This window comes from Kwoniella dejecticola, chromosome 2 (genome assembly GCF_000512565.2).
Source record: "Kwoniella dejecticola CBS 10117 chromosome 2, complete sequence".
NCBI classification, from domain to species: Eukaryota; Fungi; Basidiomycota; class Tremellomycetes; order Tremellales; family Cryptococcaceae; genus Kwoniella; species Kwoniella dejecticola.
In genome coordinates, this window is record NC_089302.1 from 1,206,933 (window position 1) to 1,231,681 (window position 24,749).

Consider the following 24,749-nt stretch of genomic DNA (forward strand, 5'->3'; position numbering starts at 1 on the left):
CAGTCCGTCTTTCGGCCGCGTTGCACCAAAGGAAGACTGAGAGTGCATTTGCATCTGAGGTAGAGCGGGGATTATGACAGTTGCCTTGAGATATCTGCGATGCGGTTGATGCTATTTCGAATATACAAAATACATACAATAAATGCCAGTGTACGAAACCGTGCTCCATTCTAAAAGTTCCATGCCTAATTTACATATTCTGTGGTATAGGTAAGAATTGTCCGATGATCACTGATGGGAGATCGAATACCTAGAAATCACGCATACGTCAGATAAACGAACGTCCAAGTCGAAGAGGGGTTGAGCGGGAGATAGGCACTTACGTCCCTTCGGATGGTTATGCACCCTGTACAACGCAGTGTTGTATTAGGTTTTGATAATCCGACCGGTTGGAAGAAGTTCTGAGTAGTGTTCTCGAAAGCATGTACACTGAAGTTCTCCCAATACGACACAACACTGATGTGGACAAGATGAAAGATCGCTCAGTCAGTATGATAGCAGGTTCCAAGGAAGCAAAATCACTCACGAAGGGTTCGAGAACAATTCATAGATATACGTCCGCGTCCTACTCCCGTATAAATCCGAATCTGACTTGTCGACAAGTGTGCAGAACTCTGGATTCGCATAACATACTTCTCCTGTCCTGCGCCAGACTGCGGTAGGGGTAGCAGAATACGAAATGAGCTTTTCGAGCTCCTAAAGCATAAATTTTTGATTAACACCGCTCCCTGCGTTTTGCTCTATGTAGAAACTAGGAAGGGCAACTCACGATTAAAGTGCGTTGGAAAGACTTCTCAAGGAATATCTCATCTTCTTCCGACATCGGCATCCTGGATTCAGGTCAGCTCGTTGCCCATTGACCAACGGAGATTTATTTCTGAACACGACTCACTGGAGGGCGATCAGACTAGGTCTGAAAGACGCTAACGCCCTTGCTACGCGGAGGGTATCATGTTGTTCGAAACTACAGGAAGTCCATGAGCCTGGACCCATTGAGGCGTGTTGCGACAGGAAGCTCACTTTTTCGTCAAGTAGTCCATCAGTATATGATAGCCTTGGGTATAATCACTATGGTAGAGCGTCAACAATTTTCTTTCAGCCGAATCTGGGGCGCTAAGGTTGGCTCACTAAGGTTTGACGACCGTTTTATACACCTCTGCAGGTGTAGACCCATTACTCATCTGCACTGGTGCAGGAGGCAAGAAAGGGGCGTTAGGAGTATTATTACCCTGACTCTGGGCTTGCAGGTCTTGCTGTTGATTGAGGCCATCCAGCATCATCTGATTGGGATCATTCATATTGCTATTGTTCCATCCCGAGTTCTGGTTGTGGTTTTGGTTTTGGTTTTGTGCTTGTGTTTGATTTTGCCAAGTGGTGTTCAAGGGCGAAAGATCGCTATACGTTCCCGGAGACACTGACGGTCCAGCACTTGATGGGGTAGGTTGTACGCTGAACGGGTTTTGCGAAACAACATTGGTCGAGTTGGGCGAAGGGTTCATCCAGGACTGTTCAAAGCCCATATTCGACCCCACCGTGGACGAGTTCATCCCATCCATGGACATCTGTCGACCAGCTTCATCGAGCGGATCAAGCCCCGGGAAGATGGGCGACAAGTTCCCAAAGAGGGAATCAAGCATCTGATACTCTGTATTTGCGGCATTTCCGTTGGACGTGAAATCTGTTAATTCATTGAATTAGCCATACTTTCGTTCATAAGCATTCAACAGATCGTGGACAGAACCAGGTACGTACTATTGCTTTGAGACTGGATGTTATTACTCCACGATCGTGTCGGGTCATTCAGGCCCATCTGGTTGGACCCAGTGATAGAAGTGGTAGCATTCTGTGATATAGGTCCCGAAAGCCAGACGTCATCGGGTAACTGAGGTGGCTCAATAGCCTGAGTCGGTTGAGGCAGCGTCACGTTAGATAAGAGGCTGTACTGCTGCGATAAGGGATCTGACATTTGCGGCTGTTGCGGCTGTTGAATCTGATTAGGGGTTATTATCGCTGGTGGTGACGGACTACTAGCTTGACGAGGTCTAGCCGCGACTAAGCGTCATAAACCGCCGGTTAGTTATCCGGATCATCGGATTTAACCATGGTGGGATGGATGACTTACGCCTTTCTTCACCTTCAAGCAGGTACTTTGCCTTCTTCCTAACTCCTTCTACACATTGATCTGCCATGCCCTTCTTCACACATCTCGTACATGGTCGTTCTAATCGTCGACATGCATCCCCATCGAGGGAGACGAGTATAACCGGTAATTCCGGGTGTAAGCGAAGGAGTGGAAAAATAAAGATAAAAAGGAGTCGTAATACTGATCGTCAGCTCGTCATGGAAAGGCAAAGCCGAATTTCACCGGTCTCACTGTAGAGACGAAACGGAGATAGAAAAAGTTGGGAACTGTCAACCAAACTTACGTTCATCGCACGTCAAATGGGATTTTTGACAGGCCAAACATGCTTTCGCGACCTTTTTCCTAGCTTTGTGCTCCATCATCCCAGATCCAGATCCACTAGCATGCATATTCTCGTCCTTGACTTTGGCCTTGCCTTTCCCCTTTGGCCGGCCTCTACCGGAAGACGATGGGGCTGCAGAAATTGATTCTACGCTTGTGCTACTTCCAGCTTGATGAGGTGCCAAAGCAGTCAAATTCAGTTGATGCGGTGAAGTCGTCAAAGAATCGCCTGTTGATGATACTGAGCCTGACGAGTTTGAGCGAGTTGGTCTGCCCCAGGACATCTGCCTTTCTTGCATCCTTGCTACAGCAGCGAGGTACTCTTGATCTGTTTGATCAGACATTGCGATTCCCGAGAAAAGATGGCGATAGCAAGATTGGCCGGAAAGCGAGCGGAACAGGTTTTATCGGTTTGAAAGTATATATATGCGAGGAGAGCAAGCAGCCAGAAGGCAGTCGAGATAAGGATTGTCCAGATTGTGCAGAATTCGCGTTGTTTGCGATAGTGGTCGGAGGGTAACCATCGAGTCGGCATGCACAACGAAGCACGTTCACAAGGTTTTTCCGCCCAGATTGTTATTTTATAGTTGGTGATCGAGGCGCAGCAAGGAGTATTGCGAAGTGAAGATGAGCAAAATAGCATTGATGTTTATATAAGGTTAAAGTGTGAGGTTGCGGGGAGATGATGGATGACGATTGGTGGAGATGTTCGAGCCGAGTCACACAGCCGTCGAAAAGCGGTCGACAGATTTGTTGGTATAGGATGCCGGTGAACGATCCAACGTGATGGAGGGAGCATGTAATAAAAGTGGACCACGGGGATGATAGTGTAGGGGTACACGGGGTATTATGATAGATAACGAGATCAGATTCGAAGGCGTGATGGGATTATGAGGTAGGCAAAGCCGATAGAAGGCAATGCCATCGGTTAATTATAAAGGTGAATTTGAGAGAATGAAAAGTCAGTTGTTGTCCAAGGGTTCGTTTATGTACATATCACAGAAAGCAGTCGGAGCATTGAAGGATAGTGAAAAGTTGGATTGCACGATCAGCGTTTGTCCTATGTCTGTTGATCATGTCTAGAAAAAACGGGAAGGAGATCTTTCTCGTCGATGGCATTGGGGAAGATATTTTTCGGATTCGGTCTACACCGGAGCCCTCGGGAGAATAGTTCAGACCAGACAGGAGACTAGACTCACACGTGAACGAGCAGCGATACAGGCGATCAACTCAACTTAGCATGAAAAACTTATGATGTGATCGATCGATATCTTTACGTGTTACGTTGACGTTGATGATCAATTCGTGATTTCCGGTCCTGTCCTCTTTTATTTTTCAAGACGTGTTTGTTGTGTTGTGGAATTGCCATCCATTCCAAATGGACAGGTCGGCACAAGACGGTTGAGAAGGAGGCCAGGCAGCCTGGAAAAGAGTTCCCGGGGTTGTGTTCACACTCTCGTAATATTTGCTTGCAGTCGGTGGTCTTCTTTTAGGGGGGTCGCATGGACGATAAGAGAGCGCAAGTTGGTTTGTTCTGTGTTTCGTGGTGTTCGGTGGGTTTTTGGATATGATCACGCCCCCTGTTAATCGTTGATTTTTATGCTTTTTATTTATCCGCTTAAAAGAACACGGGATCAAATTTAACCTCCCTACCCACCTCCGTGACCCTCCTTTCCTCCCTGTCAGAAGGCAAAGTTAAAAGTGGCGCTTTACGAGATGAATATCGTTATTTCTCAGATCTCAGATCTCATTGTGCTTCTCTTCACTGAGTAACTTTCTTTTCTGTTTCTGGAATTGTGCAGACCCATCTTGCTTTTCATTGTGAAGTGATGTCAGAATTTCCAGAAGAACTCCATAATTTCTCCATTCTCCATGTTCGATCACGATGCAAGATAAGGCAAGGCCATACGACGGGACAAACCTCAACTCAGTCGGATCGATTGATTGCCCCAACGAATCGACTTGATCTGCGGACCGAATCCCGCTAATCGCTTGCCCAAAAATCCAAGAAATCCAAGAACGCGTACACAGCTGAGCGAGGCAAGCGATGTGAGGTCTGCCCTCATAATTTGTCGAGTCTTGCTCGCTGAGCGGATATACCTACCTTGTGTCCTTATCGTACCTTTCAGGCTTCGTAGGAGCTTCAGTAGGCACGAAAGATGTGCGTGTACCGTTCGTGTGTTTAGTAGTAGAAGGCGGGCCCCGTCAACCATGCTTAAGCGGGTAAGTGCGTAGCATCTACGGGTGTGAAGGTATGAAGGTACGAAGAACGGTGGATCTTTGGAATCTAAAGGAATTCAGAACCCTCTTTCGTCATTCTTGTATACAACTTGGATATATGGGGTTCTTCAAGTTTTGTATGCCTTTGAATACCGAATGCCGAGAGCTTGGTTTTATCCATTATGGCATCATTACAATTTCACCTCATTCCCAAACCCAAGAGATTGGTGACACAAATTTACAGTTTTCGCGCTAAGATTAGTTTAGCCCGTAATCTTCAATTGTAATCGTCATAGATAGATCCCCGTTTCTATACTCCTGTATATATGGTAGAACGAGAAGATGGATGGATATCTCCGCTGATAGGGTATCATCAGCTGCAGTAAGCCAGCCAAGACGATTGGGGGACCGGTTATATGCCTTACAACCGAGTGCGGAGATACGCTCTACAAGCACATCACTAAGCTGAGGCAATTGCGTTAGCGATGGCCTATCTACTCGAACGGGTCGCAGCGGACGAGGAGTCCTGGATATCAGTGAAGCGAAACGAAGTGAAGTGAAGACCGTTGAATTGATGCGTGACGCCTGTGATATGCATTATGTCCGATCACCCGACTTCATTTCCGATTCCAGCACAATGGATCACCGAAGTGTTTGTATTATATCAGTGTGGGTCTATAAGAACTCTATACCGACTCCTACACCTAATCCTCGCGAAGTCTTCTCGCCTTTGCGCCCTATCAGAGGCATCGAGAAGTTGAGCTCTATTCTGATGGGTTCCAATCTATACATCAGCCCAACTCCGACCGAGAGGTTGGGCGATCTATACAGTTTTGTGAGATTATCCGTGAACGAGCGGGCTAGTTGAATAGTATCTCATATCAGTTTAGCTTGGACCAGATCATGACGAGGCTACCGCAACGGCTGTTTGTCAGAGGAAACTCGCACTGACCTCGATCATAAGCAACAACTTTGCCCCCGTTGATGAATCCATGTAATTTCAAAGGCCAATGTTCTTTCTTCGGTATCGGGGCCAATACAGATAAACCCATAGCCCAACTCAGATCGCCTCCTAGGGAATCAGGCCCGTCTCTGCGACCTAGTCCTCCGACCGACCATCCCCTCACTGAATTTGGTCCACCGAGGTACGTTCTATCTGCTAAGCAGGTCGGCCCGAGGGACGGTGAGAACATCGGCATGAGAAGCGTCGTCAGAGATGATATCGAATAATGCTAAATATGCCGACAAAGTCACAAGAAATCAGAGAAGAGATCAGCTACAGTTGCAAATTGTTACGCACGCTAGCAGATAGGAGGACCCCACCGATGGACTTACTATACTAGAACCGGGATACAGAGCTCGGCTCAGTTGGGACATTGTGGTGGATTTGAAGAAGTGAGCTTTGGCTGACGATCCAGGTAATCCAGCGTATTCATGCGTCAGCTTGAGGAGTCGTCCTTTGGTGCCCATCCACAGGTCATCTCGAGTATCAGACGTCCACGTGTGAGAGATAGAGGATTTCGTAGACGGTACAGCCAATTCTCTTATTCTGGACGCAGTGTTCTCGTGTTGTCAATAATGAATAGCCAGATTGATATGGGAGCGCGCATATGATACTCACGAGACGGAAGCGTTGGGTGTCAGATGATCTATCGCTCGATTGACTAATTCATATTGCAAATCGTGGGTACCCCAAGGCAATATAGCCTGGTTGTGAAGTTTATCAGCGGGTGTGCCATATTCATATTAGTGTAGATGCCCAACAGGGATGAATGAAGGTGGCTTACGCTAAGTTTCGCTCTGGCTCCTTGCGTCCTCTCTCGATGACTTGCAAACGCACTATTATCCCTGTCCAACGAGAACCCGGACAGCGCGAATGAAAGGAGAGGCGAGGCGAAGAGGGGAGTCGAAAGTGATACCTGATAGGCTGATTTGGTTTTCGTCCCTATCGATGCATTTCCTTCTAAAGATTCCGCTCCTCCAAAAACATTCCGTATTCTGGCTGTCACGTTCTGGGAAGTCAGATCTGCCGGATCAGCATGCTTTTCTTTTCTTCCTGTCTGAATTCCGCTTCGGGTGAGTAGGTTCTATACCCAGACTCACACCTCCACCTTCCCCTCCCCCAACTTCCGTACCAGCTTTCAGAAACAATCTCCCCTTTTCCCTCAGTCTAAGGACCATCTCAACTTCGTCTGCGTCGCCTCCGCGTTTCGGCTCGAAGCGGACCCCGACTCTGTCCATATCGTATATGCCGAATTCGTTCAGGTGAGCAATCAGCGATTTGGTAGATAGGAGGATCTCGTGCAGGTTAGTCGGTGCTGGTGGGGCTGGATTCAAGAAGGATGGTTTACTGGAACTAGATGAGATGAAGGGCGATAAGAGGGAATTGAGGAATCCTGGTCTAGTGGTCTTGGGGGGAGGAGCGAGTCGAATGGATGTTAGACGTAGAGGCCGATTCATGTTTTCTGAAACCTGAAAGGCATTCACCAGGTTAGATGCGCCCTCAGCTGGTGAAAGCGATGGGTAATGATTCATCTCGAGCGTAATATCTGAATGTACACTCACAACATCTCCGACACGCCGTTGAGCTTGTTCATACTCCCCTTTCAAGCGCCGTTGAAATTCTTCTTCGTGCAATTGACGGGTTTTCTCCGGGTCATCATCTGAGGCTGCGTATGTGTATCAGCCAAAGGATGTGAGATCAGAGAGTATGAGTTGACTGACCAGCTGATTGGGGTGGTATGAAGGGTCTGCTCGAGGACGCAGGAGGGGTTACAGATTGTTGCCCTAAAGCGGTCCGGAATATCGAGCTCGCCGAGAAAGGCTCGATGGGCGCAGCTGAATCGTTGCCATTCTGAAGATGATGCAAGCGGACCAATAATTAATCGCTTCAACCCATGTTTTTGGGCCAAGTATCGAGACAGCGAGAGCGTACTCACTGCTGCAGGTATCGATTCAGAATTCGGACTGATATTACTCGACCTAGATGACCCATCCTCATTTGGGCTCGGTGCAGTTGCAGACCTCGCTTCAACGTCAACCTCGACTACTTTGACCGTAGGAGGTCGATCTTCAGCGTTCGGATCCATGATGACTCCGCTGTCCTCCAAACGAATTCTAGCAATCTATGTTTCTGTAGATGCATTAAATTCAACAATAGCCAGAAGATCAGTAGTCCATCGAACATTTCGACATTTCCGACATTTCGCTCTCTTCGACACGTGGCTGTCCTCGGAGCTCCATGCCGGACAGAATGAGCTAGGCTCGCGACAAACCAAAGCCGGTTAGGCGCTAAAGAGACCTCACCGGGTCGCGGGGAGATAGCTACCTCATCCTCATGTATGTCATGCATCTTCCCGCATAAGCCACTGGCAACGCCAATCATCTGCACATACGTGATGCTCTCCACACTCTGCACTGCATCGCTCTCTAGAGCCGATGACACTTGCGCGCACCAGATGACCTTTGGCGCGGCGAGAAGATAGGTTTGAACATCCCGGAATGTTCACATGTTCACTGATTACGCATGACAGGTACCGGCTACTCGAGCATGAACACCCACATGTCCGTCCAGCTACGCTCTAGTACCTGTAAATAATTAGATGGCATGAATACCGAGCTACTAGGACAGCAGCCCGGTCTGACAGGTTTTCCATTCTCTCTTTTTTCGTGAAAGGCAAGAGACCGTAACACCCACGCGGTAGTTGGGAAATGGCGAATGCCAAACGGCAAAACGGGAAATATTACCTAATCGGGAAGTTTTGTTGAAGATAGCCAGAACCCTGAGGAAGGGATGTCACGGATGTTTTTGGCAGCAGCAGCAGTAGTAGGAAGGCTGACACGATGATACGATGAAAGATGCAGTTTAGTGACCAGATAATTTTTAGTGCTGGTAGTGGGAATTTTTAGTTTGAGGTACCGTATTCCCGTTCCTTCTTACCGTTTGCCTTTGTACGTCTATATACATCCAATTTTTGTATCCGGATCAAGAGGAGGCGGTGGATAGAGTAGCGTTATCAAGATACACATGCTTCTGCACACGTCCAAATTATTATGCAACGGCGATCTTATGTATAGGTAGAGATGTATAGTTCGGTACGCTACGGTATGGTATGTACTACTTACGGTGCAGCGAGACAGGACAACAAGGTCCATGGGAGGGAGAGAGAGAAAGAGAGCAGAAGCGCAGATCAGTTTAAACTCGTGATTCCCTTAAGTCTGTTACGCAGACAGGCAGACAGGCTAGAACAAATCGGAAAAGCCTGTTCTACCTTACCTGATTCCCTTTTACCCTTAACTCACTTTTTCCCCTTCTCCCTTCTAAAACCCCCTCATTTCATTCCTCTTCTACAGCTAGCAGGCATAGTAGTAGTAGCAGTCATCTCTTGTCTGATGCTCATCGACCACTTCAGCAAGCTTGCCGACGTTCAACCTGACTCGTAACACGCGAACCAATAGAAGTCGGTTCTTAGCGCCCTTCTAAAACGGTTCCTTCCTCCCTGTACCAATTCATCATCAAACTCAAATCGAAAACAAAATATAACAGTCATACCCGTCAACTCGTTCATTCCCACAACCCATCCCTCATATCATTCAACCCACAGCCTTTCAACATCGACATATCATTTATAACACTCTCTTCGAAATAGATAGAGGAAGAATCAGAAGATTCGGTTTCGTTTCGATCGTACGACGCGTTAAGAGAAGAAGCAACTTTGTGATCGTCGTGATCAGAATAAAATTGATCTTTCGGACTTTCGGACATCACAGACACCTATCAGCACAGGAGTACAAAAGCTTGGATCGTCGCCTAATTACCTGTTGAGACCAGTGTTGCCTTACAGTTCAAGGGCCAAGCAGAGAAAAGTGTGATTTCCTGATCGTCATCCAGAGGGATACAGCAAAAGACACCGACATACACATACACCTAGCACGAGGTCGAAGCATGATCCAGCAGTGAATGAATGAATGGCAACAAACGTGAGTTTTGGTGAGAGAGAGAGAGAGAGTGCCTTTGACACGGAATAGAATGGGTCTATTTGTTATTCGTTATTCGCTTCCAGCTTCTTTTCCTTTCTCCCTCACTTGTTTCCCTTCTCCTTAGCAGACTACTGTATCACACCATACGCTAGTCAACCATATACCGCCGGTCAAATGTTGCTAGCTGCCATCGAGCACAGTCGAAAGCTTATCTGACATCATCGTCATAGGATCATTCGCCCTGTATAAACAAATTTCGATCGATTGATCTGATCCGACCTGGATATCCACGAGACCAGTAAATCTAATCGACAGTATTCTCTAGAACAGCTAATCATCCTCATCGGTTTTCTTGACAAATCTCCTTTGTATACCCCGCTGGCCGACCGAGTCCCATCGAAGAGTCCTTTCTCATCCGAGACGTCATCGCTGTCGATCCTCGCCTTCGGACATCGAAAGTTTTTAAGTTGGAAAAAGAAAGGCATAGGAAGCAGAAAGGGCTTCATCTAGACGTATCGGTCTTTAGGGAGTGATCCTTTCTCATCTGCTTGTCGTGAGTCGAAAAGAACCGTTCCTCTGCTTCTCCAAAGGTGTTTCTGCAGGTCGAACAAGGCGGGACAGTCGTGTCATGACAATGGCGTGCGACTACCATCAGTCATTTGTCGTGACGGAGAAGCTATAAAGAGGCGAAAGAGCGGGATCGTAATCAGGAGGGAGCTCAAGATCCGCCCTTATCCAGCCGACTGACTCCATCGATTTCCTTGTCCGGTCAACATACTATCAACGATTCTAGTCGTCTCGTGATCCTTACACGTGATCATGAGCTTACAAGATCATTGCAATAGTCTACATAACGAGATCTGCTTTCTATCAAAATGTCTGTCCCACTTCCTCACGGTTATATACCGAACCCCAATGAGGTATTCATCGATCAGTCGCAAGCACAAGCTGGACCAAGCAATTATGCCAGACCACCGGCACAAGGTGTACCAGCGCATCTACAGGGTCCACCACCTCAGACCCCATTTTATCCTGTGAACGGCCATATGCCCACAGGCTTCCCACCGCAGATGGAGCAAATCCAACACATACCGCAACAGCAATACATGCCTCAGTACACGACATCTGGGATAATCCCACACATTCAACCTGGATTCGCCTATCCAGGTATGGAGGTGAATGGCGGAGCAGCAGTAGTGCCAAATTTCCATTTCGGCTCCATACCTCAGAATCCGCCATATATGGACGAATGGACAGACGGAGGTATGCCTCATGAAGGCCAAGAAATGGTCTACAGCAATCTTGAAGTGATTTTCAGTCTCGCTACTTCCTCCGCAAAAGCGCTGAGTGCTAATGCCCATTTCAGGTCAAACATCGTCGAAGGACAACGCCGGATCAGCTCAAGATCTTGGAGTACTGGTATGACATCAACCCCAAGCCCGACAATGCTTTGAGGGAACATCTCGCGGCCCAATTAGGGATGACTAAAAGGAATGTTCAGGTTTGGTTTCAAAATCGGTGCGTTTTTACTTCAAATGGCGATGCGTCTCGATTGTGATCGCCGTGACAGCCTATCGAGATCGATCTCCTTTGATCCTTCTTCGAGATGCCCATCAGCTGACTTTGCAACCTTTGGCAACGCTAGACGAGCCAAAATGAAAGGATTGGCAAAGAAAGATGAAAAAGGAGACAATGAAGAAGAAGAAAAGACTCCTGAAAAATCATCACCAAGTCAACAGCAACCGCAACCGCAACAGCGCGTCCCTAGACCTACGTTGATCACGCCCATGGGGCCGCCGATGGGCCCGCCACCTATGGCTAGACGAGCATCATTGGCCAACGGAGAAGCAGCTAAGATTGAGATGTTTGTTGCGAAACGAGCTGCAGCAGCTGCGAATGGCCTCAACAGGGGATTGCGACCACCAGGATTCGTGTCTCCGCAAAGATCACCGTTGATGGGCCAAGCTTTCGCTGCTAGAAGACAGAGTATACCGTACCCGACACCCATCACCGCTGGACCGAACGGCGGACCGAATGTGAATGGACCAGGTCCCAGTCCGAAGATCTCGCCCGTAGTCAGAGTGATGCCTTCTGCTTTACACCTCACCGCCATGAGGAACAACACCAGACGAGCAAGTATGCCGGGAGCAGCCCAATTGATATCTAGTGGACCGTTCACGCCTCCCAGAGTGATTACCAATCAGCATCAAGTTGGACTCCCAAGAGAATTGAGCACGATCAAGGATGACGATTCTCACCACGTCGGCGCCGATGGAACGCAAGCACAACAACAGCTGTCATTCGACTTGGACGGCATAGACTATACAGGCGCATTCCTTACGCCCTCAAGCAGCGCATATGACCTGTCGAATGGGATGTCAACTTCAAGTTTCTCACCTGCCAATCAGTCCGCCGGTTACGATCAATCCATACCGTTCTCCCCAAATTCTCCGTTGCCCAATCCTGCTTTCTCATTCGGCACCGAGGGGCATCAGCAACTCCAAGGCCAGGGCGTGCAGCACCTCAATCAAGTACCGATTTTGGACGAGGCCGAAGCTGCAAGGCAACAACAATTGTTCCTCGCTTTCCAACAACGAGGTAGAATGGGCTCTATCGCGTCAATCGGAACTTACGCGACTGATAATGGCAATGGTACGGATTTAGAGGACACAAGCCTAGGAGAATGGTTGGCTCAAGAGTCAAATTCTGGATTAGGAGTTTTACCGAATGGCCAACCCCAAGGACAGGAAGGTCCTGATGGATTTGATCCTGATGCTAGGAGGTCATCAGCGTGAGTCCGGCAGAATCCATGCGTGCCATTCAATTCCCCAGCTGATCTCCAAATTTCCTCTAGACCCGCGGATCTGCTGCACCAAATCGGAATAATGGGTCTGAACAACACGCAAATCCGACCGTCGCCATTGGGAACCCATTTCACACCCGACAACTACCTTCCGCAAGGCTCTGGGTCCACGTCCACTTTCGAGGCGAACCAGCTGTCTACGAATAAAATGGGATTGACATCTGCCGATTTGGATCCGTCACCCATTTCCATGTCGTCTATGCCTTCATCGTCCAGTGGCGGTGTCTCCCCGACTGATCATCATCTATTTGGTCAGTCGCAATCCCACGGAAGTTTAAATTTCCAACAGAACGCCTCGACAGGTGCTCATCATCAACCGGTCCGATCGATTTCCTTGCAGCAATTCCCTCCCTCCAATCTAAGCGCCAACGATAGCGGTAGTAACAACACGATTTTACCTCATGGCCAAGCGCATTCGCATTCGAACTCGTCGGTATCCCCTTACTCGGATCATTCGTCCGCCCCACCGGAATACGCTCAACAGATGATTGGTCAGCCGAATGGGCTTTTTGAGGGATATCAACAGCCTGCATCTGCTCAACCATCAGGTGGGGCAACCCTGAATCATTCTACAAGTATACCTATGAGCAACTCCGCACATCAGCAAGCCGGACAGGGACAAGGACAGGCGCAAGGGCAAGGGCAAAGACAGAACGCACTGTCGAATGAAGGCAAAGACGATTTTAGCTTTTTGGAAGGGTTAAATGGCGAGACGGTGGACATCTTGGTCTAGACTTACTCGGCTGAATGCGGGTGATTGTGTGTATGTGGGGTTTGTGGACACTTGGGCATATATAGGGACGGGGTGGGGGTTTATGGACAATGCAGTCTGACACTGAAGGTGGACTGGCGGACAATTGCTTGGGCAACGGTTGATGATCAGGTGAAAAGTCAGTAAAGGGGGTTTGGTTAGTGTAGTCTGATCCGATCAATCAATCAATAAATCATCTCAATCCGCCTCGGACCTGGACGATGCGAAAGCCAGCTCTTTTTTGGGTATTCTTCGAGTGATCTTATCTACTTCCTTCCATCGAAGGGCCCTGTACAATATGTGTATATTCATCTAAATGTTGATTCTGGTTCTGGTTCGATCTTACTATCTAATGATCTGTAAATGCACATATAAATGTACATGTATCTGTATATAGAGATGAAGTATTGATATCATTATAGTATATCGATTATCCCTCGTCTACCGTATGCCGGCTGACCCAACCCAGCTAAGGGTCGACTGCCCTTTCTCTTCACACTACTACTGTGGTGCGGACGACACATTGATAGCATGCATGCACTACACACGAGGCGTAACCTACTCTATTATTGGGTACACGCCCAAAGGACTTGTTGTACTGTAGATAACACGCTCGGACCCACATTTCCCAGAAACAGACACAGATATAGATATAGACACGGACGAACCGAATGATGTGCCTGAAAGGGATCTGATCTGATCTACTCCCGATCAAATCAAAATCCAAAATTCATATTCACATTTTCATGGATTCCTTATCTGTTCGGTTAATATGATTTGTTGATAAGCCCTCCGATTTAGATAGGCCTAGGGCTACAATCCAATCCAAAATGTATTTTGTTATTTTACCCTTTTTGCAGTGTCTACTAACGATTGTAAAGCATGTTCACGTCGTGTTGAGATTATTATTGTGCTTTGTACTTTGTGCTTTGCTTGTTTGGGTGTTTGAGTGCTCTACTATCTACTGTGGCTTTATCTGTATATATTGGGTCGGTTTCGGCTCTTCTTGACTTATCCTCTCCCCTGTCGTGTGCTGTTCTGGTCTGTTCTATTCTGTCTTTGCTAAAACCTTCGTCCCCTCGGCCTGATTTCACACTTCGACCAGGCGGAAAGTAATCGAAGATGACGATACCCCGCCGACAAGTGATCCTGGCGTTTCAAGCTCTTTTACCTGGCGAAGACCATCCTCGGGCGGCTACGATTGAGATCGATCTTGAATCAGGGACGATTATTTCTGTTCAAGATGGTATCGTACCTCCTCCTACGCAAGAAGGAGTTGAGGTCATAAGGGTGGAAGATGGGAAGGTGGTATTACCCGGTCTGGTTGAGTGAGTCGAATCCTTAAGAATCTTCTCGGTCCGAGTCAGGGGCAGCAGGCACCTCTGCTTCATTCTTTCTGTCTGTCTGGATCTGCACTAGGTTACGGTCTCTATCTTGCCTTCGCTATTCTTCTGCCCCTGCACTACAAGATTGGACTTACTCGCGTCAACATAAACGGATCAAGCTGATAACCACCGCTTCGCTCGGTCGGATTTATCTGATTGATAGCACCCACGTTCACCTAAATCAACCTGGCCGAACCGAATGGGAAGGCTTCCAAACCGGTTCCCTAGCCGCTATCTCTGGCGGAGTAACCACTCTGATAGATATGCCCTTGAACTCCATCCCACCAACAACCACCGTCGAGGGTCTGCGTGTCAAACAGGAAGAAGCAAGACGCGTAGGAGTGAACTCGGACCTGGGGTTCTGGGGAGGCATCATACCTGGTAATCAGGGGGAGTTGGTGGGTATGTTGAAAGAGGGCGTGAGGGGTTTTAAGTGTTTCTTGATTGAGTCGGGGGTAGACGTGAGTCAGCGAGGTCATCCACATCCACTGATACCACACTCAAGGCGAGCAGAGCATATCAGAAGCCAGCAGTTGAGATATCGCGTCAGGTGGTTCAAGTGCTGATCTCATCATCGTGGCACAGGAATTCCCTTGTGTAGATGAAGACGATTTATTGCAAGCTTGCGAAGCTTTGAAGGTGAGTCAGCTAATTGGATGGACCGGTCAAGCGACATTGTCGTCAGGAACATCAATGCGATATCGTACTAGCGCTGATGTCACACGTTGACTTGTGTAGGGCACAAACGCCTTGATCCTCTTTCATGCCGAACTCGACGCTTCGGGATCATGTTGTCCAGGTTCTGGGGGAAGTGAAAGCGAAAGCGAAAGCAAGATCACACCTAAGGTCAATGGACACAGCCATAACCACAAGCTCGATCACAATCACGCAGAGCCTCAAACTCAGCCATCTATCTCATCCGCTATAACCTCAGCCTCAGCATCAGCCTCATCATCAGCATCAGCATCAGCCTCATATTCAGAATTCCTAGAATCTCGTCCCGAGTCATTCGAATTGACCGCCCTTCATCTCATCCTGAAATTCGCCAAGTTGTATCCGGACTTGCGATTCCACATCGTACATTTATCAGCTGCCTCCGCTATCCCTCTGATCCGCAACGCTCGCTCATCCCCTCTGGCCGGGGGTTTGGGGATTAGAAATTTGACGGTTGAAACTTGTTTTCATTATCTCTGTTTGTCCTCCGAGGAAATCGCCAGTGATTTTTCAACGGAATATAAATGTTGTCCGCCCATTCGTGACGAGTCGAATCGCCAGAAATTGATAAGAGGTCTGCTGGATGGGGATATAGATTATGTAGTTTCGGATCATTCGCCTTGTGTCCCAGAACTCAAAAAGGGGGATTTCCTCGAATCGTGGGGTGGGGTATCATCTTTGGGATTAGGTCTTAGCTTGTTATACACCCAACTTGGTCCGAGCGTCATTCATACCGATAGATCTAAGGCCAAGGATAAGGATAAGGACGAAGACAAGGACAAGGAGAGAATAAGTCTGGGCAGACTTGTTGATTGGTTAAGTGCCAGCCAAGCCAAACAGGTGAATCTGGCCAATAAGGGTGCACTCAAGGTCGGTTATAAGGCGGATTGGGTGATCTTTGATCCAAAGGCAGAATGGACTGTTACCTCGGTGAGTGATTTACCTTGCATGCGCATCTGCATCTGCACCTGCACGCTTTGAACGGGCCTAGGTGTTGCAATCCGAAAGAGGATCAGATATGAGGGCATGATAGCTGATCAAGAGCCGTGGATAGGACTCGCTCTTGTTCAAGAATAAGATGTCCCCATACATAGGCAAGACGTTGAAAGGATTAGTGGAGAAGACGTTCCTTGGTGGAAAGCTGGTTTGGGATCATACGAAAGGAATAGACGGAGTAACATTTTCTCAAGGCGAATTGTTGTAACATTAGCTCTGGGTTACTTTGCATTACTTGGACTTCGTATGCTATGCCATGCATCCCATGTCGCTGGCCGAATGTTTTCTTGAGAGAAGCGATATGCACTGTATATTCCAGACTGTAAGGCACTCAAACACTCTTAGTGATCGCGACATGGTTGTCAAGAGGATATGTCATGATGTATTAGTTTATGCATGACTATCGCTTTATTCTATATACAAATTCGACCAAAAATATGAGCATGAACCCCAAACAACTATATTGTCTAACTAGAAAATAACCCTTCTCTCGCTCCAATCGAGATCCTTTATGTATCTCTGTACGCTATCGCAAGGTAGATGTCGCACGTCCGCCTACTCTCGGTGGTAGACGTCTTGAGGTGAGACACCACCTTGACCTCGCTTGAGGTTCTGTCGTCCCCAAGCCTTGATTCGGATAGATGAGATCTCGATGAATCCGGAGGTAGCGGTGGGCTCGAAACCACCCATCTCGTCCATCGAGGAGAATTTGGCGTCGTAAAGACCCTCATCTGCATCTCGTCCCTCAACAATGACGTTTCCTTTGTACAATTTCAATCGCACTAAACCGTTGACGGTCTTCTGGGAAGCGGGGATGGCGGCAGTGACGAATTCTCGTTCGGGGGAGAAGAAGAAACCGTTATAAAGGATTTGGGAAAGTTGAGTGGTGATGAATTGATCTCGGAGAGCTCGGACGTTTCGGTCCAAAGTCAAACCTTCAAGATCCATGTGGGCGGCACGGAGGATGGTAGCAGCTGGGGATTCGTAACAACCTCGAGACTTGACACCGATGAATCGGTTCTCAACGATATCTATTCGTCCGACACCGTGTCGTCTGGCGAGGGCATTGAGAGTAAGGAAGATGTCGACGGCGTCAGTGACGACCTTGTTGTCGGCTGGGAAGGTTACCGTGACGGGAAGACCTTTGGCGAATTCAATGTGAACTTGCTCAGGTTGTTCGGGGGCTTTTTGAGGGGAGACGGTGAGTTTCCACATGTCATCGGGAGGAGTTTGGTTGGGGTCTTCAAGGATACCAGCCTCGTAAGAGATGTGGAAGAGGTTCTCGTCGGTGGACCATGGCTTGGCGGCGGTTTGGGTGACAGGGATACCGTTCTTGGCGGCGTAATCGAGAAGAGCAGTTCGGCCGGCGAATCGCTCGTAGAACTCAGGCAATCGCCATGGGGCAATGACCTTGATGTTAGGGGCGAGACCGTAGAAGGCAAGTTCGAATCGGACTTGATCGTTACCCTTTCCGGTACATCCGTGAGAGACATAGTCACAGTTCTCCTTGACAGCGGCTTCAATCATACCCCGAGCGATGACTGGTCGAGCGAGGGAAGTTCCGAGGAGGTATACGTTCTCGTAGATAGCGTTACATTGGACAGCGGCTGGTGCGGCAACGAGACGTGAGTGAATGGTTCGGATAGGTCTCAAAGGCACGACTTACGGTAGATGAGCTCTTCTACGAATTCTCGCTTCAAGTCAGCAAGGTGGAAACCAACAGCACCACATTTGAGAGCCTTAGCTCGGGCAGCCTCGAAATCCTGTGCGACAGCTTATATGAGACTCGTTCTTCGAGCAACGGAAAACTGCAACAAGCTTACCTCCTCTTGTCCGACATCAGCCATGTAGGCGACGACCTCATAGCCTTGCTCAATGAGCCACAGAAGGATACAAGAGGTGTCTAAATGGTAATGCAGACACGTACATAAGCTCATGCAGACTTGCTCAAGTATGCGGTAGGGTGGGCAAGGTGAGAAGGCGACTCACCAAGACCACCAGAGTAAGCCAGGATGACCTTGCCCTTCTTCTCACCGGAAGCTACCATTTTGGGATGTTTCAAAAGTTATATAAGGCTGCATATCATGGGTACAAACAGAATAAGAGAGAATAAAAGCACAACATCCAGCGTAAATCCGAAGAGAGAGAAGGTGAAGACGAAAGAAGCCAGACGTCAGCTTATATTCTGTTATTTATTCTGTCCGAGTTGATATGCGGGCATAGGTGAGAAAGAATCAGACATCCAAGGAAGAAAAAACTTCAAATTAGCATCGCCTACTTCCCCCGATCTCGGTCTACCGACTGCAACGACCAAAGACTGCAAACCTAATAATCCCGAGAGACGTTCGGCTTGAGTCATGTATGATCGAGCCCACAGTCGAGGAATTCCCCGACGCTCAACGAGAGGTTCAACTCGGAACGAAGGGGAACTGCAACTCAGTCGTGGTAGTAGAAAGAGATCAAGGGGAAGAAGGACAAACTCCCCGCGAAAGGAGGACGCGTTCAGTGGAAACTGCGTATGGTTTTAAAAAACATTTCATCATTGAAGGGGGGGAGAGAAGGATGGTGATGGTGGTTGAAGGAAGACGGGGACCTAGTGATAAGGAAGAAGAACGAGACTTACAGAGATTGAACAAGAAAAACGGAAGGGAGAATAGTCTACTCGACCGGTGGAAAGTCTCTAGTCAGCACAAGCCTTCTCGTAGACTGCCTTGTTTGGTAAGGGTTGAATAGAGAGATGTGAGATCAGACAAAAGCGCTGGCAAGCGCCAATAGCCCGTCTCCTGCAGAACAGAAGAAGGGGATCCAGACACACTCCCGCGAAGGAGGGTCCTAACTCATTCGCCATGGTCGATTAGACGGGGAGAGAATAGAAGGTCATCTTTTCGAAGGTAAGGGGGAGTTGCTGCTTGGTAGAAGCAACAGGTAGGAAGGGAAAGGAGAGTAAATGGGCTTCGCGATAGGTTGGAGAGAGTCACTCACCTTAAGGACCTATTCTAAAGTTGTTGGAATGTATAAGCTGGAGAGAAAGAAGAGAAGAAGAAGGAATGTAAGATGAATGATTTATGTATCTTTGTGACCGTGTCGCAAAATTAATTCCTGGTTGATAATTTATCATTTTAGTCGAAGCGAGTCGGGATAATGAAGCCATAGATAGCGTATAATCCCGTATGATTCCGAATGTGGCGCGTGTGAATCCTTGTTTTCGCCGGTGGAGGTAGACCACGCTCATGACCATCTCTCCTCGGGCATATTCGCTGAGATCGGACTGAAATACAGTATATGTTTCAATACTTCATCTCATTTAGTCGCTCGTAGATACATACACATCGAGCAGGCCGAAAGACAAGAGAGATCGTGCATATAAGTTGAAGACACGATGCCAGCACCACCCTTCGGAACAGCTTCAGCGTATACCGATTCCTTTCCCGCCGCCCCGCCGAAGCAGGTCACAGTGACGGCGGAAACATGTTTCAACCTATCTGTCTTCCGAGGTGAGTCAACAAATTCGGACGACCACGAAACGTCTAACAGGTCTTCTCCTGTGAAGCTGTCAAGCTTATTGATGTATACATGCACTCAGACATTGTACGACAATACCGGAAACTCGATGATCAGATTATCATTCGTCTAAATCGAGCGCAAGCCCAATTGAGAGATCAAGATCGATTACAGTCTATCCCCTCTGCCTCTGCCTCTTCCTCTTCCTCCTCATCGTCAAGTCTCAAGATGAGTGGATCGGAAGGGATGTGTGCGAAATTATGGCAAGAAATGATGGGTCAGCTGCTTGTCCCATAATTCTTGTTGAAGGCCTCAGCTGACCTGTGGAGGGATGAATATGGTTGAACAGCTGGATGGGCACATCGTCAGACCCTCTTAACCTTCTGTTCAGAGACGGTCAACGATAGTCTGAGCCATAAAACCGAGATCGATCAGAATCCGAATAAAAGTACACCGAGATGGGAAAGAGGTATCAAAGAGGAAGAAGTCCTTGTATGTCCATCCAGTCATCTCGTTCTTCAGCTCAACTGAACCCTCCGGGACAGTCATAGAAGGTATTGAGCTGATGCTGATTGATAACATAATGGTGAATGTGTGTTCAGGCCGACCAATTGGAGAGTGAACAGAGTATAGAAGCGATCATACGGAAACGGACACTGGACGGTCAGTATCATTCGCTTTCCAATCAATAAAATGACAAACCATAATCGAAATCCAGAACGAAGCATCGGCTCCAAGTAAAAAAGATAAAGGATCTGTGCACCAATTGCTGACTCTTTCAATTTGTCTTTCTCGCTCCTGCTCTCTATCGCCAACATACAGCCTTCAAATCCCGATGTCAATTCTTCTCGCCCCCACCTTCGGATCAAATCAGTCGTGCATGGTGGGATCTAGCAGATCACGGGAAGAAGGGTAAAGGTCCCGATCTGGCCTGAGGTTCTAAGCTCTCCAAGCACTCAGCCTTCGACCGTATGGACGTATGACCGTATGGCCCCACAGCCACAGCACCTTTCATGTTGAAGCTTCCACTCGAACAAATAACATTGCTGTAAAACTTGATCTCACACAACGACTTTGCTATTCTCGCTTATTCCACTCTGCAATCCTCACTCTCGTTCATCCTTGTTGTACTTCTATAACTCTACCATCGGATATCTATACGACTCTGGTCATAATCACGGAGATGCATAGTGCACATTCCTACCCATGAATAAGAAGAAGGATCATCATCATCATCATCATCATCATCATCATCAGCGGCGTTGCATACGTTCTACTCATTTTCATATTCACTTGATGCTGATGATGTGCACAAATCACACACAAATTGAAAAGCGGAAAGCGATATATCCAATAACCTATTATACTGTACAATACCCGATTCCTAATCACTGATGCTCAATGCTCAATGATCAATGATCAATCAGAGTCAGAATCCAAATCAACCGTGATAGCTTCTTCTCTGGAAGTCCCATTCCCATCCTTATTGACGTTGATATCGCTTTTCCTCTTGTCCTTGGCTTTATTTGAATTGCCCGTCGTCTTCTTCGCTTTGGCGCTGGCGTTAGCGCTGGGGTTCGCGCTGGATTTCGCGTTCGGCATCGCGTTCGCGTTCAACCTTTCATTGCCCGTCTTACCTCTCTTAGCTACGGGCAATTCAGCTTGCGCATTCCCAGTCGACATTCTCGCCCTCTTGGCTGCAGAGGTCGCCCCGTACTGATGTTTCACTGTCGGCTTAGGCGTGACTTGACCGAACGTGGCCCGAGACCGAGACTTGACGTTGGACTTCGATGCGGAAGGCGGTAGATGCTCAATCTGCTCTTCCTCCTCCTCCATTTCGTCTGAGAGGTTTGCAGAATGTTCGCTCCCCATAGAGAGTCGTGGACGACCTGTCATCTGGGAAGGAGAGGAATGAGCCGGTCTGTTGGCAGTAATGCTGTGGAAGACATCGTGTTTACTATCTTGTATTGGCTGTGGGCCATCAGCCCCCCCGACAGATTCTGGAAGTTTTCTCGAGATATCGCGGGATTGCTGTTGATTCGGAGAATCAGATGCCAAGTGAGACCTCGAACCAGGTGCTCCCCTCCCCAAGTCGAGAAATGGGCTCGTCGCGTTGGCGTAAGAAACGGGAAAAGAGGGTTCTGTTTCAGATGAAGACGGTTCCGGTCCCAACGCTTGAACCGCTGTGCTAGTCCAAGATGAAGAGGTAGAAGCGGGTTCATCAATCTCCATTGCCGACTGCAGTTCTTTTTCACCTAGTATTCTTCTATTCGGTCTCAGATGTTCGACCTCTCGCAGGGCTTTCTCCCTTCCTTGCGCAGTTCGTTGAGGTTTGGCAGGAGATTGAGAGCTTGAGGCACGCTGACGAGTGATTGGGCCCTCAATCTCCACGTTGGATGACTCATATCCGTTCTTCCGCTTCTGCACCACGCCAACATCTATCGACCTGAGACTTGGCGAAACATGGTGTGCTTTGACAGGGGAGGTAGCGAAACTTCGTCTCGGCACATTATCTAGAGGAGGAGCAGGTGACAATGGACTGCTCTGTCTGGACGGTTTAATATTCGGGTCCATATCCATGGTCGAGCTTCTCCGTCTTCTGCGTCCATCTTCAGAAGGTGTGGTAGACCATTTAGGCCTCGTTCCGTTGTGAGTCCAGACGGAAGGCTGTGCAGTCACTTCGTGAGTGGAGTGTGTAGGGAACGCGCCAGGAATCGATAAAGACCTATGATCTTCTTGCGGTATCGCTGAAGAGCCATTAGCCCCAGGCAGGAGCCTGATCGATTCGGGTTGAGAATCTGCGACCATTGCTGGACGTTCCTCCACGTCCTGCATTGGGTGCTCATCGTCCTGGTCCATGTCCTGCGACTCATCTGCCGGTGATTGAGGTTGAGAAGCCTTGTAGCGACGATACTGTTCTGCTAGACTGTGCAATTCACCTTCCCAAGTGGTTCGTAGACTGATCGTATCTTCGGCATTCCAAAGTGTCTTCTGCTCTTTAAGCCAGTCTGCGCGGTCGTGATCATTACTGTAAGGAGATCGACGCTGTGAGTGGGTCCGCTTGCATTAGCATTCAATGCTTCAGAATTCGCACCGATGACTACAGCTTGAGGACGATACTTACTTGTATAAATTTCAGTATCTCTTGCGGCTTTTGTAACAACTGTTTGGCGTAATGAACGACAAAGATACCACAGTCGTAGAAGTTGTCTTGTTGCGGGACCTGACAGGCTCCATTCAGCTCATGCGCCCTTCGAACGAAAGCCGGGAATGGGGTGGAAACCGGAAGCGCTCACTTTGCCTTCCCAGTAGTGCACTTCAGACGGATCGCACTCGACTTTCATTTTATCCTTGGCTTCGTATTGGAGCCAGGCTGTTAGTTGGGTTCCAACCGTTTTATGAGGTCCACCAAGAGAATCGAAAGTGATGATCCACGTGCTATGCAATGGTCAGTGGATAACACAGGTACGTCGGGTGAAAGCGACTCACTCATCACTTCCAGCAATCTCGGCGTCAGGTGGTCTCTTCCTCCCCTGTGTTGTACTGGCCACAGGTTTCCCTGACGAAGCGTCCTGTATAAGCCTTTCCTGTTGAGCCATAGCTGTCAAGGTTGGTGTCACGATGGGGCCTCCTTCTCCTACGAGATCCACTTCGTCCTCGTTGTCAGAATTGATATCCATTTTCTCGACGCCTGTAGACACTTCCCTCAACGCCTCTTTGGCCGGGAAGTCTTGGCAAACAGTCACTTCATCGACGCCTATACAGTCCAGCGGGTCCATCGAGACGTCGCCGGGTTCCACGACCAACGCAACGCTAGACTTGCTACGATCGGTAGAAATCTCGAATAAGGGAGGTGATCTGGATAAGGGAGGCGATGTCGCATCTTTGTTGGATTTGGCATCTTCCCTTTCACTGTCTAGCTCATCCAGGTCCGCGTAAATTCTAGGCTCCCGTGTCGATAATTGCTCATCAACGCTTGAGGCGTCTCCGGCATCAACCTGAGCTAGAGCCTGGACCACCGTTTCTTGAGTGATGGCTGCAGACGAAGAGGCTCCCTGTCCATGTTCGGACCGCAGCATGCCTCCCGGGTTGACGATCACCGCGAGGTACCAATGAAAGCTGATTGATGGGTCAGCGTTCATTCTGTAATATATCGTGTTGAATGGCTCACTGCTCATTGATAGGGACAACGATGAATTGCTTCTCGAAGATGTTTATCCCCTTACTCCACTTTCGGACGGACTCGTATCCTGGCCAATATTCTTGACCTTTTTCAGGTCTACCAGGAACGAATGCCTTCAGCTGAATGACCTGATAAGTGTGCGAAAAATGCAGACTGACCTTTTCGTCCTATCCGATAATCTCTCATAGAAGAAGGAGTTGAAGAGATGTGTGGTCGCTCGGGTCTCAGCTTGAAGCTCATATAGTACTTTTCTGATCGAGTTGGTCGTCAGTACTGAACGCTGCCAAAACACAACTTGAGCTTCTCACCGTAGTCCAAATTCCAGTAAAGTGTCATTCAAGAACTCTCCGGTCTCAATACGTTGGGCATCGCCAACCGTGATAGTGACCTCTGCTCGGCCAGTGGTGGGAAACGGGAATAATCTAAAAATCACAGATTGAGCTGGTATTGAGGAGTCATGACTCGGCGGGACCCAGCTCACACGTCATTGCGGTCACCCTTGAATTGCGAAGATGCTGATGGCTTCGGCTTGCTGATCACAGCTGGAGCTTCATCATCTTCCGACTCGGCATACATAGCGGGCTTCTGCCCAGAATCTGAGATTCTCTGGCTGGTACGAGTGGGCTCTTTAGGAGCTGGGCGACTGAAACGGTCTCAGCTGATTGCGAAGTAATTGATTCCCAGAGTCGCGA

At 48.3% G+C, this 24,749-nt stretch overlaps 7 protein-coding genes across 7 annotated transcripts; 3 read left to right on the forward strand and 4 right to left on the reverse strand.

Moving 5' to 3' along the window:
• Positions 1-190: 190 nt before the first annotated feature.
• On the reverse strand, positions 191-2,808 carry I303_101895 (uncharacterized protein; the record flags this gene model as incomplete). The annotated part of the gene is made up of 10 exons (XM_018405318.1): positions 191-250; positions 324-456; positions 527-696; positions 770-830; positions 893-964; positions 1,021-1,068; positions 1,129-1,678; positions 1,753-2,052; positions 2,123-2,221; positions 2,427-2,808. The coding sequence occupies 10 exons, from the start codon at positions 2,806-2,808 to the stop codon at positions 191-193; spliced, it is 1,875 nt and encodes a 624-aa protein (XP_018265599.1).
• A 2,551-nt stretch (positions 2,809-5,359) lies between these two features.
• I303_101896 (uncharacterized protein) lies at positions 5,360-7,773 on the reverse strand (the record flags this gene model as incomplete). Its single annotated transcript, XM_018405317.1, has 9 exons — positions 5,360-5,544; positions 5,637-5,916; positions 6,020-6,233; positions 6,306-6,391; positions 6,472-6,696; positions 6,788-7,156; positions 7,250-7,353; positions 7,409-7,538; positions 7,624-7,773. 9 exons carry the CDS (start codon positions 7,771-7,773, stop codon positions 5,360-5,362), a joined length of 1,743 nt encoding a protein of 580 aa, XP_018265598.1.
• Positions 7,774-10,539: 2,766 nt separating this feature from the next.
• On the forward strand, positions 10,540-13,260 carry I303_101897 (uncharacterized protein; the record flags this gene model as incomplete). The annotated part of the gene is made up of 4 exons (XM_065968436.1): positions 10,540-10,971; positions 11,031-11,182; positions 11,310-12,455; positions 12,519-13,260. 4 exons carry the CDS (start codon positions 10,540-10,542, stop codon positions 13,258-13,260), a joined length of 2,472 nt encoding a protein of 823 aa, XP_065824508.1.
• A 1,140-nt stretch (positions 13,261-14,400) lies between these two features.
• On the forward strand, positions 14,401-16,581 carry I303_101898 (uncharacterized protein; the record flags this gene model as incomplete). Its single annotated transcript, XM_018405315.1, has 5 exons — positions 14,401-14,606; positions 14,827-15,124; positions 15,249-15,302; positions 15,402-16,307; positions 16,432-16,581. 5 exons carry the CDS (start codon positions 14,401-14,403, stop codon positions 16,579-16,581), a joined length of 1,614 nt encoding a protein of 537 aa, XP_018265596.1.
• A 347-nt stretch (positions 16,582-16,928) lies between these two features.
• On the reverse strand, positions 16,929-18,420 carry I303_101899 (argininosuccinate synthase; the record flags this gene model as incomplete). The annotated part of the gene is made up of 4 exons (XM_018405314.1): positions 16,929-17,980; positions 18,040-18,136; positions 18,197-18,276; positions 18,363-18,420. 4 exons carry the CDS (start codon positions 18,418-18,420, stop codon positions 16,929-16,931), a joined length of 1,287 nt encoding a protein of 428 aa, XP_018265595.1.
• A 1,332-nt stretch (positions 18,421-19,752) lies between these two features.
• Positions 19,753-20,809, forward strand: I303_101900 (uncharacterized protein; the record flags this gene model as incomplete). The annotated part of the gene is made up of 5 exons (XM_018405313.1): positions 19,753-19,867; positions 19,957-20,151; positions 20,224-20,366; positions 20,477-20,537; positions 20,697-20,809. 5 exons carry the CDS (start codon positions 19,753-19,755, stop codon positions 20,807-20,809), a joined length of 627 nt encoding a protein of 208 aa, XP_018265594.1.
• A 484-nt stretch (positions 20,810-21,293) lies between these two features.
• Positions 21,294-24,633, reverse strand: I303_101901 (uncharacterized protein; the record flags this gene model as incomplete). The annotated part of the gene is made up of 8 exons (XM_018405312.1): positions 21,294-22,919; positions 22,999-23,097; positions 23,171-23,312; positions 23,364-23,993; positions 24,046-24,153; positions 24,216-24,308; positions 24,366-24,479; positions 24,539-24,633. 8 exons carry the CDS (start codon positions 24,631-24,633, stop codon positions 21,294-21,296), a joined length of 2,907 nt encoding a protein of 968 aa, XP_018265593.1.
• Positions 24,634-24,749: the final 116 nt, after the last annotated feature.